Source organism: Myiozetetes cayanensis, unplaced genomic scaffold (assembly GCF_022539395.1).
Source record: "Myiozetetes cayanensis isolate MyiCay16 unplaced genomic scaffold, myiCay2020 scf5-8, whole genome shotgun sequence".
NCBI classification, from domain to species: domain Eukaryota; kingdom Metazoa; phylum Chordata; class Aves; order Passeriformes; family Tyrannidae; genus Myiozetetes; species Myiozetetes cayanensis.
Genome location: NW_026087742.1, coordinates 9,731,703 through 9,750,222, shown reverse-complemented (window position 1 = coordinate 9,750,222; position 18,520 = coordinate 9,731,703). Strand labels below are relative to the sequence as shown.

The window sequence follows — 18,520 nt, the reverse complement described above, 5'->3', positions numbered from 1 at the left end:
ATGCCTAAACCGAACTGAATTAATTATGGCTTACGGCAACGTGGGCCTCTGTGTATGGTGAGGGAGACAGAGGGAAGATATCCTCCACGCCTACAGTGAAGGGATGCGATATTTCCATCTTGTAGTGTTTAGTGTTGATTATATTCCTTTTGCAAAGTTCATTTAGTCATGGGCATTTTCATGCTGCCAAATGCTGGCTGTGTGGGATCTTTGGGAGAATCAAAAAGGAGACAAGTAGGACAAAATATTTGCTACTTCTTAGGGGAGGGAGTGAGCATTTAATCTTCTGTTTGTAGTCCTTCTCTTCCTAGTCATGACTCTCTAAACAGTCATTTCCATTTTCTTTTCTGCAATCTCTTTAATTTTTTATTTCGATACTCCAGTGTTCTGAAATGGGAAAGGTGAAGGCTGCAATTCTTCCCAAGCTTCTCCAAATGTTACTAAGACAATGCTACAGGTACAAAGTGCCAGGAAGTACAATGAAAATGCTGGGTTTGGTCCAAGCGTTACTGAGGGATCCTGAGGAAGGCCATAACCTTCACCATAGCGAAATGGAATCAGGATGGCAAATACAAAGGGGCAGAAAGCACACCAGCAAGCAAACTGTTGAGGCTTCTGTCTATCCCTCCTATAGTCTGAAAGCCACAGACCTCTCCAAGTTATCACTCTTAAAAGACCATGTTGCTCAGGGGCTCTGATGTTCAAGCTTCTGTGAAGTTGTTGCTAGTTATTTAAGCTTGAGGATTTTAACCAAGTATTTATACCAGTAGTCTCTTGTGCCAGATAGTGACTAGTAAAAGGAGTGAAAATATGGAAAGGAAGGGTGACCAAATAACTGGTTACACCAACTGCAGATTAAACTAACTTGGGCATATTTTTTCCAGAGGATCTCACTGTTAGTTTGTTTTTTAGGTTGCTGAAGTATGCTGCCCCTGAGTAAACATCCTAAAATTCTGTTAATTAAAAAGACTCTCTGTATTCATTAATGTTGTAGGCATTTATAAACATAATTCCAGCTTAATCATAGCTTCTGCCCTTTGGCTTCATGAGTAGAATGAGGGAGAGAATATGCAACTGGTACTTCACCTTGAAAACAGCAGGCTTTTCTTTTTATTTCATCTCATAAGCACTGAGTTAGAACTGGATATACTTAAGATGAAGTCAGTAAGGACAGTTGTGAGTATTGAACATCTTTAGTCTGAGAAAAGACTTGGATAGGACTTTTCTTACTAGAAAAAGTTGTATGAAATGTATGTTGGGAAACCTCAATATGAGGAAAGGTGAACAGGAATTTTTTTTTTTTTTCATTTTAATGAGGAAAACCCTAAATTATCTCAATAAGATGATCTAATATATTTTTCAAAGAAACAAGAGGAATTCTGTTTTTCAGGCTGCAAGTAATTAAATATGTGGAACTCATGGCATAGGGCCTATGGGCCTTGAGAAAAGCATAAAGGAATCAAAAAATGAGCTGGACAAAGTCAAGAAGTGTAGGTCTGTCACTCTCTAATCAAACTTAATAGCTGTGGTATTGAATCTCTAGTTAAGAAGTTTCAAAGCCTTTCACAAGCAGCAGTTGGTAAATGGAAAGCTCCACTAACACTTTGTTATCATTTTTGTGCTTTTCTCATAAGCATCTGAGACTGACCACTACTGAGGGTGTGATGCTGGACAAGATCAATATTTGGTCTGCCACGATATACAAGTTCTTCTGTGCTTAGAAAGTATTAAATAGTCTCATACTCATGACTGGTGTAAGCTGTCACGGAAGACCTTGGAGGGTGTAAGAGACATCTGAGACTTTTACACCTGTAAGAGTCCTGACAAGGACTGGTTTGATGTCAGGGACATTTAGCTGAAATGGTATCGGTTTGCTTCTTGTAGCTCTCAGAGGAGCTTTTGTTGTAATAGTTACAGACATAAAGGTAGACTTTAGATTGCTTACTTTTCTCTCTCTTTCCAGTACTGCACATTCAAAGCACGAAATAGAATTACAAATCAGTTCCTTTACATCTCTAAAACACGATGTTGACTTAAAAATCATGATACTTGAAAGAAAAAATAAATGTTGGGTTTCTTTTATTTGTCTTTGTGATGTTTCGCCCTATGAAGTTTGTATAATCTTTCTTGAAACTATATCTTTTCTCTGGAGGCATTTCAACTCTGCAGAATTGAAATGCTTATGAACCTAGAAATGAGGACATTAAAAACCCACTAAATTTCATAAGTGACAACACTTTTTCTATGTTTCCCTGAAGGTCTGCCTGCTCTCTCCTAATAGAATCCTAAATGGGTTTAATAATTTACCTTTTGTAAAATAACCCAGAAAACCATTAGCAGAGTGGAAGTCTGGGTGCTTCAGGCATTAGACTGAACCAAGCATGCCCGTGACCAGCAACTCTTGTGGTTTTCTTTATGTTGGGTTTTCTTCCTATATTGGGTGGTCCTTCCTTCTCCTGACATATCACTTGAGATGCTACTCAAGCCGTACCTGATCCTGTTGAGGCAGCTGGAGGCACGTGTCAGAGCTGGCAGGAAGCTGACAGAAACTCTTAAAGTTACTGAATTTGCATAGGGTGGGAAAGAAGAAGGAGAGTGGGGCTGGTAGTTTTTTAGTTTAAAGTCATAGTATTATCTGGATATCAAAAGTTTGAAGCTTGGAAATTTTTTTTGATTCTTCAACATGTCAGTATGGTGCTAGTTTCAGGGGAGTGTTACAGAAGCATTCGAAATGAACACAACTGTCTGCCAACCTCATTTTAGTAACAGTTGGGAGAGAAATAGAAAAAATGGTGTTTTAATTATTAGCAATGAGAATGGTGATTAAGAATGTCTTGATGGAGAAATTTAACATAAGAAGCTGCAGCTTAGTGACTCTACATGATAGATGCTGACCTAATTTTTTGGCAACTAAGAGCCATAAACATCATCCTTGATGTATCAGACTCAGCATCTGGTAAGCTGTCTTACAACTTTTAAAAATTAATGCACAGAGGGATGAAAAACTACTGTACATCAGCATGTGTTTGCTTTCTGTCTAAATGCAAATGTTACATCCTCTAACAAGTCCATAAATATATTGTAGAACTTAAAAATTAAATAAAAGGTTTTTTTATGGTTGATGTGTGGTGGCGAAATCCCAATATTTCCTGTTTGTGATGTTACATGCTGTTTGTTTAAAAAAAATCTCTGAACGTATATTAGATGTTCATGGTTGTCTCCACCAGTCAAAATATCATTCTTTATTCAGATGAATAAGCAAGGCTTCAGATTTATTAATATCATCTTTTTAATGTTGTGCTGAAAAGGGCATCATGTCTGTGGTTGCAAATGTGATAACTTCAGGGAATTTGTGACCATCGTTGCTTTGTCATTCCAAAGGCATTGATTTTTTTATTTGTATAAATCTACAGCACAAGGTTAGTGGCTCATTGATTTGAGTACTGCATGCTTATATGGAAGCAACTAAATGCCAAACTGGAGATGAATTCAAGCTTTTGGGCATACTTAAGAAAGCACTGGGCATCTCAAGACTGAGCAGTCTGAATGTCAGGAATCTTTCTTGGAGCACCCATTTGAAAATACAAAATTTTCCACAGAAAATCTTGTGTTTACTGATCCATCTTCAGCATTCTTAAATACAGACATCTGTAGACATAGGTAGCTATATCATTTCTGTGACAGTAACACCTATTAAATGAAAAATTGGCTAAAACCTGTTATTTTGAAAACGTGTACTTCTGAATGTCCCCTTTCTCTTTCCTTCTCTCTCCACCCCCTGCCCCCACCTCCCTGGATTTGGGAGATCCTAAGGACAGACAGTGTGAAAATATAAAATGCATAGCTGCTCTTTGCAGCAAAAAGATTGCTGCTACTGCAAAGGATTTGTTCTTCCTGTTTGCTACTTAAAAAAAAAAAGAAAAAAAAAAAAAGGCAAGCATGCAGGATTTTTCCCATGCAGTAATTCAGAAATGCTGCAAGTGATTAGTGTGTTGAAGCTTGCATTTTAGTTTAAAATACAAAATAAAACCTTAAGAAAATGCAGTCAAAAGTCCTGAGCAGTGGCACACTGTAAAGCAGGAAATCTCCTGCACACAATAGAGATTAAATGCTCCCTGTGCATACTGTATTCTGCTCAGCCCTCTGCGTTCGGAGCTGGGACCGTGGCAGTCGTTATCTCTAGCAGGTTCCTTGGTGATTTTCGAGCCCTGCACTACCTACCCAAGTGGCAGTGACACCAGCTTTCACTGAAGCCTTATTACTCTTAAAAGAGCAATTTGGTTGGTTGCACAGCTATTAGGATCAGACAGACAGGCTTAAAGCTGTCAGTACAACTGCTTCTCATCTTTTTTCACAATCCTGACATCTTTCCTCTTTTCTGCTGGACACAAGCATTACTGTTTTTATCATTTTCAATCAAGCTCACGCTGCAAGCTGAGGAATATATTCCCACAGAAACCAAAGTGAGGAGCAGAAATTATTTTATAGCTACTGTAGTAGCAGCGGTGCTGGCTGCATGTTGTGTGGGAGAAACCGGATCAGTGAGAAATGTGGCTTTCCTCAGGGCTACATCATTGAGATATTACTTCAACGTCTGAGGAGAGCAAAGCTACTCCTTGCTCTAATTTTTTAATGATTAATCACTCCTTCTTGAGCAAACAGAAAGTGGGAGAGAAGATGTAAGGTTGTTTTGTGTTTTTTTTTTTTTAAATTTTTTTAATGTATTTTTTTTAAATAACTTGTGGAAATGTTATCATCAGTGAAAAGGGGGAAAATCACTATGCTTGAACTTCTTTTGATTTTGATGTTGCTCTTCTCTGGACCAACCCTGAGCAAGCTTAGCAGGACCAAAGGCAAACACTGGAAGGGGGGTAAGTGGAAAGGAAAAGTTTTTGTAATGGATGTCTGGGTAAGATTCTGAAAAAGCTGTATTAAAGGTAATCTAAGGAGAATACCTATGCTGTTTTGAGTGACTCAGATTTCAGGTTGCTGTGTGGGCTTGCTATAGGATGCTAAAAAGAGAACATGGAGTTTAATTTGTTTTCTTGTTAATTTGCTTGACTGACTCTGTAAGGCACATATTCCTTGAAGGAATTTTACTTTGCATTGCATCATTAGCAGAATAATGTTTAAGGCCTTTGCACAAATAAATGTATGTTATTTAGAAACCGGTGTTTTTTTCTGATTGTGAGTATTCAGACTGTTCTTCTCATTATGGAGCCTCTGGGACGTTTGTGGCTTTATTGGAAGGGTTGTTACCCCAATCATAGGGGGTCACAGTGCTGGAGAAAGAGAGAGAAAGCAAACAGCCTGATTTGAGTCCAGAATTGTTAGTGTATGGGGTAAAAATGACTAGACAGACATTTTTTTTTTTTTTTGGAGTACATGACTGTTGTGAAATGCACTGCCAGCAGCACTAATTGGCTGACTGGCTATGTCAGTGTTGATGTGTTAATAAAGATAAATTGCATTAACTTTATCGAAAAAAATGCTGTGTTGAGAAAACACTTATGATTTTTGAAGGCAGCAATCCATTTTCCTCTTCTGTTAAAAACTGCTGAGAAGATTTACCCTATGTGTGCTGTGAACAGTTCACTAAATGTGCCTTTTCATAAAGTTCACTTTGTTTTGCTTCCTTGCATGACATTTGTTTATGGAAAACATGGGTTATTGAGGTCTCATAATCAAATATAGCTCAGTGAGCATAAATGGTATCTCATGAATATTGGGACTGAAGGACTGTGGACTGTAGATAGCTTGATATTTTCTCCCTGGTTGTTTGTTGATGTTGCTGATTGGAGACACCCCTAGGAATTTTTCCCTTTTTTTTTTTTTTTTTTCCTTTTTCCCCTTACAAGTGTTGCCACAGCATGGTGTGTTTATCACAGCTTTAATAGCGCTCCCAGTTTCTCTCTGCTGTCAGTATTGTGATCTGAGGTTAAAGAGTAGCATCAACATTAAAAAGAAGTTTTAATAATTTATCACAACATCTCAGCAGGAGACTCCTCCCTCCCCCACCCCCCCCATTTCCTTTTGTTGCATTTAATCTTCTAACTACTTGTACCTTCCAGGGAAAAAGTTGCAGTACACATTTAACCTGGACTGTTAATGCAGCACAGTATATCTGAAAATTATTTCCTGATCCTGTAAATCACATTATCACATGTATCTCACAGTGCTGCTGCTGGGTACCCTTGTTCCAAATTACAAGCTGTTATTTACTCTGGGCAGCATGACCTCTTCTCAGAGGTATGTGGGTTAGGAATATATGTCACTGTCAAGTTCCTGGGATTTAAAAGACGCTGTTAACTTTTTTTTCCCCTTTCTCCCATTTTCAATTAAATCTGGTAAATGAGGGCTGTATTGCTTTGGTCTCTTACCTACTCCCCGGCAGAGGCAAAGAGCTGCACTTAGGAATTTTTATCATGGGTAGAAAATAATCCATGAATCTGACTGCAGAAAAAAAATATCTTAATACAGGTTTTTGCTTTTCTTGGAAGTGTTTTTTTTGCAGCTGAAACAAACTGTAAGGAAGATACCTGCTTCAAGGGGGCTAAGAAGCAATTTGTCTTGTTTACTCGAAGCTCTGAATCAGCAAAAAACTAGACAGAGCTGCTGTACAGCAGTTTGCTTCCTACGTAGATATTACAGTGAGAGTTGTGTGGCTTGAAGATGATGCCTGGTTACTGGTGAAAGTTTCAATTTCAGGATCTCTCAGAAGACAGGTGTTATAATGTCTGAGTGTTTCTGACCTCCAAAACGTAACGTATGCGCCTCCCCTTTCCATTAACCATTAAGGATCAGCTTTTGCTTATGTATCAATGATGTGAGTTTTTTATGGGTGTGCATGTGAAATTTGTGTTGTTGCCTGGTGAAATTTCAGCATGCAGACTTCTCCACTGCAGCTCACTGGAAAGCCCACCTCAAAATGGAAACAGATTATTATTTTTTTTTAAATTATTTTCATTTTTGAGAGATTCAGGAGAGCCAGAGACCTGCATACCAACTTTCAGCTGTATTGTTCAGAAAGGAAGGATGAAGCTGGATACGTGCAGCTGGAAATGCATTGTATGACTCATAATCCTACCTGTGCTAAAATCAGTTTCCATGGTGGGCAGTAATAGCTGATTTAGACCATCCTCTAAAGTTTTTATGTACCACATTTTGTTTCAACAGTGCTGCAAAGTACAGGCGTCTTTGGAAAGTGTTGGTTTTCTGTGACTGTGTTGGCTCTGATCATGATCAGTACAAGTGCAGGCTAATTAATCTGGAAATTTTTCTGGTATAATTAATGAAAATCTTCACTACTGAAGTTACAAGCCCTGAGAAGATATTTTCTGTGGCCTTACTCTGTAGTTCTCCATTTATGACAAACCCAACTCTATTCACATGTATTTTTCTCCCTGGAATTCACTCAAACAGGAAAAAAAACCAAACAAAAACCAACTCTATCCACATACCACTACAAGAAAATGGAATTATGGGTAGAAATCACCTCCTGATTTAGTTTCAATGTCTGGTGTTGGGGAGTAAAATGAGTACTATATGTAGGCTTGGAGAAACATAAAGATACTATTTTCTTTTCCAGCTGTTTTTAAGTCTCCAGAAAACCTTTCAGAATAACTTATTGGAATGCAGTCTCTACAAGTGCTTTAAACCAGGATTTATAAACTAATGATCAAGATAAACTGGAGTCTGAAATCAGAACTTGAAAGTACAAATCAACTGGATTTTCTTTTTCCCTTTGAGATAAAATAACACACTGTGGTTCAAGTTTATAAGAAGGATTTATAATATGGAAACAAAAAAAATAGGAAAAAGAGATTAAGTACTGTTTTGAGTTTACCTTAAATCAAAAAGTAGATTTCAAGCACTGCTAATGCTTATCCCCTTCTGAATTTGTTTCCACAGTGTTTTCACTCTATCATATATCATAGTGAGGGAGGGGGGCAAGTAAGTTTTGAGTTCATCCAGCCATATGCACGTGGATGTGCTTTTTGTCTGTCCAATGACACCTGGAGGCATTTGTAGACTGGGAATAAGCCATCCATTTGTGTTGTGCTTGGAACCCTCCCAACACTTCGCCCATACCAGCAGCACAGCAGTAGTAAATCCTGACTAAGGAAAACTGGGGCAGTGGTGGGAATTCACAGATCTCCTGGTAACAGCAAATGTCTCCTGGGTGTGTCCATAGTGTGTCATGCTGGATAAGCACCACTGGCCAAAATGAGTGGGAGCAAGTGGTTGTGTCCACACTGTTGCTGCAGTGTGGCTGAGGGGCTGGCAAGGGCAGCACCTGTCCTGTGCTGGGTGGGATGGGTGTTATCTTGGCTGGCAAGCAGCAGAATGCATGGGGAGAAGAAAATCACACATGATGCTTGCCTGCTGGTAGATGTCAGTGTATTTTATAGCTTTGTGGAAGGCTGTGTGACAGAAAGGGTTCAGAGAAAGAGTGAGACCATTAGAACAACCCCTCTTGGAGGACGTAAACCCTTTACTCACCTTGGAAACAATTCCAGCATTCCATCTGTGCCCACTCAGACTGTTGGGCACCTTTGAAGAGCCTCTCTCTTTACACAGTGGTCTCCATATAAGAGGACCTGGTCCATCTTCCAGGCAGCACCCACCCCAGCTGGAATGACTGAGATACTGTGGGATGGTCCTTGGGTAGGAGGTGAACCCCAGGTGGGGAACACAGGGAGACTCTGTGCACACCCCAGGGTGCCACAGCATAAGAACAACCTGACAACAATGATGACAACACCCCCCAAAGAAAGAAATGACCTTCAGGACTGGGGAGAGGAATTTGAGATGAAGAAACTTCAGAGGGGAGGGTCCAGATCTGGAGCTTGGGAAATGCAGGTTGGGTATGCTTTCTCCCCAAAGACCTCTTTGATCATTTCCACCTTGTGCTTCTGCAAAAGAATTTCCATTTTCAGAACTTAGAGTGTGATTTGATTTACTTGTGATAAAATTGAAGAAATAAAAATAAAATGCAACCACAGGGCATCACCCCATAGAACTAGATGAGGGTGGTGCCTGTACTTACTGTCTACACAGAAGTGAAGCAATAATCTCTTTAATGACTAAATCAAAGTTTATTATGCAAGTGATCCAGCCTTATATTTCAGTTCCAATTTCAGCTCTATGGCAGTTTAATCATTTTTATGGCAAAAGGTACCAGTGTGAGAAATCTTAAGTGTCACTGGCTAGGTATTCCTGGTGAGGGTGATACAAAGCTCTGTGTGTGAGATTGTCTCCCTATAGATTGAACAGCATATGTATTATTTAGGATGCATGTCATCCATCAACATTAGTTTAAATGTTTTTAAAAGCGTAACTCAAAGGTTAACCAAGAGGAGAGAATTTCTATAAAGCTGCTTCCATGCAGAAAGTAGACACCCCTCAGATCTTGCAAATTTGGAGGTAAAGTGTTAGATTATTAGAATAATGGCTAGAGTGTTAGAGTTGGAGGGCTGTTACCAGGCTGCTGCTGGGTGCCTGGTAGCTCTGGACACCCAGATATCTCAAGTACATGGATAGTTGTATGCAGAACAACTCTGTGGTGCATACACACTGAACTTGGTGAAAACAGGACCTTGAGGCTTTGTGCATTTTGTAATGAAGTGCCTCTGCACAGTCACAAAGTCCCACACATCACAAGCACTGTGAATTGTTATAGACATTTCGATGTCTTCTTGGCAGCCTCTCAGCAATCCTATTCACTTCCCCCACGGGGAAACTTACAGGGCTTTTATTTTTTTCGTTGAGAGGTACTTGTTCTCATTTCCCTCACATCTGCAGGGTTGTGAGGATAAAGGGATGGAGGCTGGGACCTTTGAAGAAGGGAAAGTAGAAAGGAGGCATTTTTGTGGACCCGAGTAGCCTGGGTTTCAGAGTGAGGCATGAGGGGTCTGGTTGAACACAGTTAAGGGGAGCTTTTGATGTGGTGGTTGAGTTGCAGCGCTTGGAAAGCACAGTCCTGGTATGATTCACTGTGTGCTTTATGAGCTTTTCAGGGCAACACATTATATTGTTTGCCATTCACCTAATTAAAGTAATTTATTTTATGTAATTTCAAGGATAAAGTGCATTAATTATTTTTAATACATTATCATGTTGTATGACTGACAGTATACCTTAAGTGGTACGATATTAAATATGCTGCTACACACTTGTACATTGGAAAAGCTTATGAAATGCTGACCAAAAGTTTCAGACTCTGTGTCCTAAAATTATTCCCCTGTGTTTTGTAAAGGCAACCTGATTTCAAGTAGTAAAAAAAATTCACGATTTTTTTAACTTCAGAGGAAACTCAATATATTTGAGGAGGTGGTTTATGCAGAGCTAAGGATCTAAAAATCTAATTTTAGAAACTGAGTACTGTAAGTGTGGATCTGCAGTTTTAGTTTGACTGCAAGAACATAAAGTGTGTGACTACACACAGTATGTGATTTGATGTACTGAAGATGTTCTAATAGTTTTACTTTTAATTTATTTAAAAGGAAAAAGTGTATTTATTTGGATGCAGAGTGACTTCTGTTTTCTTTAAAGTCTCGATTTAGCTCCTGTCCCATGATAACAAACAAAATTTTGCACCTTCTTTTATACCCCCTTTCTTCAGAGTCAAATCTGAATTCTAAAGGACTCTGGTAGATATGTGAAGCTTCCTGTGCATATTCTTGTGCTGGACTATATGCTTGTCTATTTTTCATCTCTTTGAAGACTTTTCAAATACTTTGTAGAAGTCTGGTGACCTGTATTTAATCTCCTACAGGCAGAGATGATGGAGATGGGAGCAATGAAAAACCAAACTTGTGAGAATTTTCTTCTCAGCTGGAAGGGAGGAAAAGTGATGGGACTATTCCAGTCGCAGGAGAGGAAATGTGGGGAAGATGTAACATCTACTTGAGAACAGACCAATGTTTGCATGAGACAAAACTGTAACCAAAAAAAAACATTGGCTGGAAGGGTGTTTCATTGAGAAGGGGCTACCATCCTTCAGTAGATGAAGTAGCCTGAGCCAGGTTTTCAGTCTCCTTCAACTTCCAACAGTCCTGTCTGCTGGATCTCCCTCCACCTTCTCCAGTGGTGATGGCACACATCTGCTGGCACCCCTGCCCAGGGAGCTGATCCAGTTAGCAATTGGCCATATAAAAGAGAGGTTAACATTCATCTGGCTGGTATGATCGCTTCATTTGTACACTCTCAGGTCACTGGGGGGAACTTAGTATGCAAAAGGGCTCTATGACCATGAGGGAAGAGAAGAGATTGTGATCATGGCTCAGTTTAGGCTACTTCAAGTTGATACATAACTTCACCCTGCAGCTCCAGATTATCCATAACAGGGAAGGAAAAAAAAAAATGCAAGATTTAATAAGGTGGTGTCTTCCTTTGAATCCTATGTCCACATCCTCTGCTTGGAGCCATGCTTGAAATGTTTGCTATCATATTACAAACCATGTTGATCAAACAGTTATAAAACAGAAGGAATATTTAAATAATGCTTTATCCCCCATGCATACACATTCCTCTCCTTTGGTTATTTGCCTGTTATTATTTTTTTGGTGTAAAACAGATTTTGGAACCACCATAAAGTGTCATTGGTATTAGAAAAGTAGCAAGCACAAGCAAACTCTCTTTACTTTTGTCTACAAATAAAATGAACACGTGTAAATTGCCTTGAGGTGTTGAAAGAGCGCAGATCAGATGTGCTCTTTCAAAATGATGAACAGGCTTAAACACATACCAGAGTGTCTGAGAAAAAGCTATTTTGGCTTTCCCTTTCTACCAGTTTTGAAGGACAGTGTTGTTCGTCAGTTAAACACTATTGATTTTTGACTTCAAAGCATGATCTAAAGAGTACTGAGAGTATACTACTTCTTTCAAGAGCCATTACTAAATAACCCCATGGAAACGTCTTTGCTTAATACATTCAAAATTGGGGAGCAGGAGTATATGGTGTTTTTACAAATTATTTAGTTTTGTTAAATGACACTTGACTTGCCAACAGTGGAAAGCTTTTGATGTTTTAGATCTGCTGTTCAGTAATGACAGCACCTTCAATATAAATTACTTTTTCAGTCTTTTATGTCTGAATCCTAAACTCTTTTTCTTGGCTAAATTGTGTCCTATTTGCTCTCATCCTAGCACTGATTTCATCCTATTGGGTTTGAAACTTCACTCTCTTACACTAGCTGAATAATGAAACAAATTCGTGGTGGCATATGTGAATTACACAGAGAAGTGCAGTAATTCAGCAACATCAAAAAGTTTTTCTCTTCTCTATGGTTTTCCCTTAAAACCAGTGGTTTTTTCATTACTGTGTTTCCTAGCATAAGGAAACTTGAATTAATGGAGAAAAAAACAAAAACAAAACAAAAAAAGAGAAAACCCCCCAAAAACAAACGACAAAACAAACAAACAAAAACACACTTAAAAAAAAAAAAGGGAGAGATAAAATCCCATTTTGTTTCCAGAGATGCTGGTCACTCAGCAGAAGCTGCCAGAGATAAGGATTCTCAGCCCTCAAAAAAATCAGAGTTTTGATATGACTAAACATATAGCTCCCCTTTTCTCTGGTCTCCTATATCCTTTGAATACCAACATCCTTCACAGTCTCCCTGTTTCCTTTCATCCTTGGGCACAACCCTGTGGTTTCTGTGCTCGTGTAATTGGTGATGAGACCTCACCAGTGAAATTCCTGCTGTGGTCCCAAGCACGAATGTGTCTGTGGTGGTGCAAAGGAGCAGCAAACTCTTATTCTTCACTATCTTTCCCATGGAGGATGCTGGATAAGTGCTCACATTAACACTCTACATTTAGTTAACCATGAACTTTCCATCAGTTGGACTTTGTGTGTTCATTAAAAGTGTATTTGGTAATTCTGGAATGTTTAGAAAGAGAAAAGTCACAGGTTTATTCCTACTGCCTGAGATTAATGTCTTTGGTCTGGCAATTTAACCTTGTTTATAGGTCTATTGTACTGACAGTGAAAAACCAGACAATAGGGATCCTTAGCTCTGTAAATATAAGTAAAGGAGCAAAAGGTTTGCCCACTGCTTAGAACCAAACTGAGATGAAAAAATGGAAGTGTGAAGGAATTTGAAAGAAAGTGTGAAAGAATTTGAAAATTGAAGGAAATGGAAAAAAACACCAAAAAATATTCTGAAAGTTAGACAAAATGCTTCTGAGAGGTTGAAGGAATTTAGTATGTTTGATTGTGGAACATTTGAGAGACAACTTTCATGGAATTTAAATCACTAAATTTCTTCTCTCATGAAGTTAAAGGTTCCTTAAAACTCTTAGAGAAAGTCACTGCAGGAATGGATGAATGAAAGCAAGTGGCAAACACATCCAAATGGAAACAATATCAAGTAGTTGTGTATTTCAAAAAGCATTCTTCAATTACATTTTTAAACCTTGCTGATATATTGGAGATTTGAATTCCATTGTTATGCTTGGTTTAATTAGTGCTTACTTTGAGGAACCACAGTGTTCTGAATTTCTTTCGTCTCCCAAAAAGACTCAGGGAGAGAACCTATTTTTCACTCATTACATTCAGCATTCTATCTGGAAAGCATTTGTGATACCAAATCTACTTTGGCATGCTATACAGAATATAGCCCTTTTGGAATGCCTCTGGTTAAGCATCTTCTGGAAATATAAGATTGTGTCTTTCTTTCTTGTCCTTGCTTCAGAAGAACTGCTGTGTCGTGCTCTATATTGGGGTGTGCCTGGTGGTAGATATCCAGAATGTACTCAGCATCCTTCTTATACTTGCTATGGGCAGGAGTAATTCCACTGAAACTTCTAGAATTATACCACTTTGAATGAGAGGAGAATCTACTTTTGAGCCTTAGCTGTGATATCAGCTATTTGATAATCAATCACAACAGTTCTTACTGGGTAATGCTTGTCTAATAACAGATCAAGGCAGCTGGGGAAAGGCTGATCTGAAGATGAGAGCATGGAAAACTCCTGAGGGTGATGAAGACAGAGGAAAAATTGTAACATGGTGCAGTTCCTATTGCTGTAGAATATTTCCCATTAGTTAAAGTGGTTTCATACTGCTAGGGGTAGTGGTAAGGATGTTCAAATAGGCATGGACTGGGTATGGGTTTGTACACTAGGAGAGAACATATATTAATGGCTTACTGTCTGCTTGGTGTCAAGAACCACTTAATTCAATAATTTTCAATTTATGTGTAAAGTCATCTCAAAGATATCATAAAACTTAGATCAGTAATACATGTCTAATAACAAAAAGAACAAATACATACTTAATTTAAGGTTACAGAGCATGGTGAAGGGTAAAAAGTTCGTTAAAAATCTGGACAACAGTCAGTTTTTACATTTGCAATTTTTTTTTTATTTCCCCATGCTAGACTTTTTGGCTTCTGCTTTAAAAAAAAAGTGACAGTCTTGAAATCTGAGTAATGTTTTAGCTGTTGTTAGTCACTGTGGGGAAAAATGAAGAATGACTGTGCTTTTCTGAAATTCTATTTCATTTTATTTTTAAAAAGTTATAAACTTTTGCTTTTGAATGTTGAAGATTGGCAGAAGGGAAATAGGAGAAATAAAGAAGTCAATCTCAGTTAATTACTTCATGCTGCTGAATTGTGTGTTTTGAAGGAAAAATACATTTTAAAGGCGAGGGTTGTGGGAGTTGAAGAATGGATTTGCAGTAGAGTTATGAAGGTAACTTCTCTAAGATTGGTGATGGACTCTCCTGGCACAGTGTGTGAAGACAGAGATACTCCTGCAGTGTATCAGGGCAAAGACATGGTGTTTGGTATTTTGAGAAAAAAAGCCTCTTGGATAATAATTACACAGAACTTAATTTCATCCTCTCTGTTTTGGAAGGAACATATGCTCCTTCTTCTTCCTTTTTTCCCCCCTAAATAATTAGTTAATGTGTTGGTTTTATTATTGTGAGAAGGAGAAATTCTCTGCTTAACATGGTCTCACTTTACTCTTTCTACAGCTGCCCAGCATAGGATGTATTTCAAAATCCAAGATGAATGGAGTTTCACTCCTTGAGCTGTCTTAAGAGCTTGTTCCACTTTAGAGCTCCTGGACACCATTTTTCTATCTGCATCTTGGTTATGTTGTCTCTTATCTCCTTCTTTCAATGCACAGTTTCTTCTCCTTGTCAATTATGTTCTAATTTTTAAGAGATCATTTACACGTGGTTATCTACAGAGGTTATTTATCAGAGAGTAATTAATTTGTTTCAATCTGATTTAATAGCTTTTTCACTGTATTTAAACAGAAAAACATTACTAATAAGAAATGTTACCTTGGATTTTTGCTATAGAGAGTTAAAAGCAATATTGCAGATCATGAGGAATGTGTTAGATACATTTTTGTTCGTGACAATATGCTTTGCTTAATTTATATTCTTGGGAAAATATGGCTCAGCATCTTGACTACTTTTCTTTCTGGTGTCCTTTGATGGTAAATTATTGTTCTTTAATCTGACAGGAACACAATAATTGGTAAGAGGTTTTGTACCACTCAAATTACAGAGGATGCATTGTCTTTTATGTATTCTCTGGCACTTGTAGCTACTTCATAAACTCGCTTAAAGCCAAGTTTAAACAAAAACTGTGTTACAAAAGCTTGCATGGGCTCTCAAAAAGCACACCTCATGTAGGGAAAGTGAGATGTGTTGAGAACACAGGATAATATAATGTATTATGCATTCAAATTTACTTGATCTATATTGGTCTTTTCAATTCCCTTTTCCAAACAGCGAACGTGGTAATTTCGTTTTACGGATAATGTAGTTTGAGGCCCTAAATCAGTTTAGCAGTACGCATTTTTGATTCATGGCAAGGGCAGTTGCTAGCTCTAAATGTATCTGTTCATAATCTCTTCAGCAGAAATACAGCAGTGACTGATATGTTTAATGGCACTTACATTGTCTTTGCGTATTGGGAAAGATCACGAGATGAGCTTTGTGTGATTCATCGATCACCAGAAAAGCTATAGACAATCACCACAGGGTGAAATTTTGCTTTATGTTCTAAAAGAAAAATAATTTGAAGAGTTCTTTACTGGCTCTCTGTGACCACCCTCTTCCACTGATGTTGCCTTTTGGGGTTACTTTTTTTTTTTTTTTAATATGGGCTTGTGCCCGTGTATCATATTAGGTTGAGTTCCAGTTTTGCATTATGGTATAAGCAATGTCTGGAAGCAAAAACCTTCCTATGAAGATTACTGGATTATTCCTCTGTTCCTCTACACATGTAAATTCTGCATAGACTGAAGACCAGCTTGAAGTTTGATCCTTTTTGCTGCTTGGTTTGCAGGATGAATTTGCACCAGACTACACAACTGCAAATAAGCCACTTGTGATCCTTCTGTAAATTATCCTGTTAGTTTTCAAGAACCCTATAGGCAGAGGCTTTTACAACAGCATCAAACGTGCAGCAATATCTGTCACTAAAGTTGCACAAAATGCAGAGGAGGTGCCATTTGTATTGACTGCTATAGATTTTTGTCTTGTCTAATGGGATTTATACTTTTTCTGTGAACTTGTATTGAGGAAAAAAAAGCAAAAACAAATAATAGCCAGACAAAGCCAAGCTAAGATATTTTAAGTTCTGTAACAACTAAAACCCTTAAACTTCTCATGCATGCCATTGCACCCCTGGTTTCTAAGGCATCCAATCCCATCTGTCGTTTTGCCCAGACAGCCACGCTAAAACGGGCTGAAAACTGCCTCCTTTCACTTTGTATTAAAGCACACAGACCTGCACTCAGCTCTGTGCATTCTGAACTCACTGCAATAAAAGTTTTAAGAGATAAGAAGCTTTTTCTATTTCAGGGTTGCCATTAGCCTGAATAATATATAAACACGGGAAAAGGTCTGAAGTCCTTCTGAGGATCACAGTATAGCTTCAATTAAATTATACATCATTATCACAGCTGCCAAGCCTGGTGTGGGATTTTAGCCCCCTATCTCACTAAATGTTCTATGTAGCTGCCTTGTCCAATTCCTTCTTCTTTCTTATTTTTCTTTTTTTTTTTTTTTTTTTTCCCCCTAAGCAATAGGACCACTCCTTTAAAAACCTAGTTTAAGGAATAAAGTGGAGGATGAGGTTTGGTTAATCACGAAAGAACATTGAGATGTCAACAGTCAAGCACCAAGGGAGGAAGGAGGTCAACTCTCTAGCTTTAAAAACCACTAGGGAGAAATCAAACACTATTAAGTCATGACATATTATGTTCCTTTTGAACCAGGGCTGTGTGTACTCCCTCTGTCTGCTGAATGGTTTGCACTGCAGCTCCAAGTTGATCATGAAACCCCTTGTGAAAGCAGAATTGCTTGGGCCACCCACTGGGGATGCTTTCAGTAAATGTCCCCATAGCTGGCAGTGACCATAAAACACAATCTGAACAGACAGATTCTTTGTCTGTTTGTCCATCTGTGGCTCTTTCAGGCTTTACAACCCAAAAATTTCATGATAACTTGTCATAGCGCAGATTGAGTGTTTCCTTGGATCTCAACATGATACAGAATTATTCAGTCTTCATAATAGGTGTCAGCTGGCTACTACTTTGTGGTGGCTTTGACATAAATCTAGGATATACAGAACTATTACTGCATACTTAGGAAAATCATAATGGCTTGTCTGCTTTATTTATTCCTATAATATCCTCTAAAAGTATTAGGAATACTTTGATTAATTAATTATGCTTTTCACACCACCAATGCTGCTGCACTTGCCATTAATTTTATTGATTTGCTTCTCTTCATTGTACTACTATTATAATAATACGTATTCTGTCTTGATTAGCCACACATGAAAGACTGAAATCAAGGTGGCATTGCAGAGTTTTGTGTATCAAATACTTAGTTAGGATTATACCCTACCATTGATTTTTTTTTTTTTAATACTAAACAGGTCATTGATTTCAGTGGACGCTTTTCGTGCAGATCAATGACACGTTATAGGGTTTAAATAGTCACATCTGATACTTAACAATAAATGGACAAGGGGTATCACTGGCTTTCAAACCTGACTAAAAAAATCCGATAAAAAAGCAAACTTCCTTAAAATTTCAGATAGTTACAGTGCCAAGTTCAGGAGAAACAGCAGGTAAAGAATGTGTGAAGAATTGTGTTTTAAAATCAGGTTACCAGTGGCCTGAATTTATGGAATTCAAATGGAAATCTCTTAAGACTGTTTACATTATACTATGTGAACTGTATGCTTTTCAGTCCCGTTTGAGGGACAAGGAGAGATGTCTGACTGGGAAATGCATTATGGATTTTTGGAAACCTATTAAACAACGTGACTCTTAATTTCTTAATCCCCCACTTGGCCCAATTTTATTCTGACACAGGTTTCTTAACAACTGGTTGAAATCCATGCATGTTCTTAACTTTGAGTGCATTTGCAGCATTACAGACATTTTTCTCAAGCAGAACTTGTCACTGAAGGGCATCTAGATGGAGGATGAAGTGTTCATTTTTGGTGGTTTGCACTGTGTTTGATTAAGCTCCACA

The 18,520-nt window shown here is 38.2% G+C and overlaps 1 protein-coding gene across 13 annotated transcripts in view; it reads left to right on the top strand.

The window, feature by feature from the left end:
* The window catches only part of ROBO2 (roundabout guidance receptor 2), a 1,049,785-nt gene that overhangs the window by 155,651 nt on the left and 875,614 nt on the right, over positions 1-18,520 (top strand). For 11 of the 13 annotated variants that reach the window (XM_050333787.1, XM_050333780.1, XM_050333783.1 and 8 more), the window contains exon 1: positions 4,725-4,871. The exons of the other annotated variants lie outside the window; for them this stretch is intronic. In XM_050333787.1, the coding sequence (XP_050189744.1) occupies positions 4,748-4,871 (124 nt within the window). In that variant the 5' untranslated portion in view covers positions 4,725-4,747. Of the gene's footprint in view, positions 1-4,724; positions 4,872-18,520 lie in introns of those variants that run through there. 13 annotated transcript variants of the gene reach the window in all.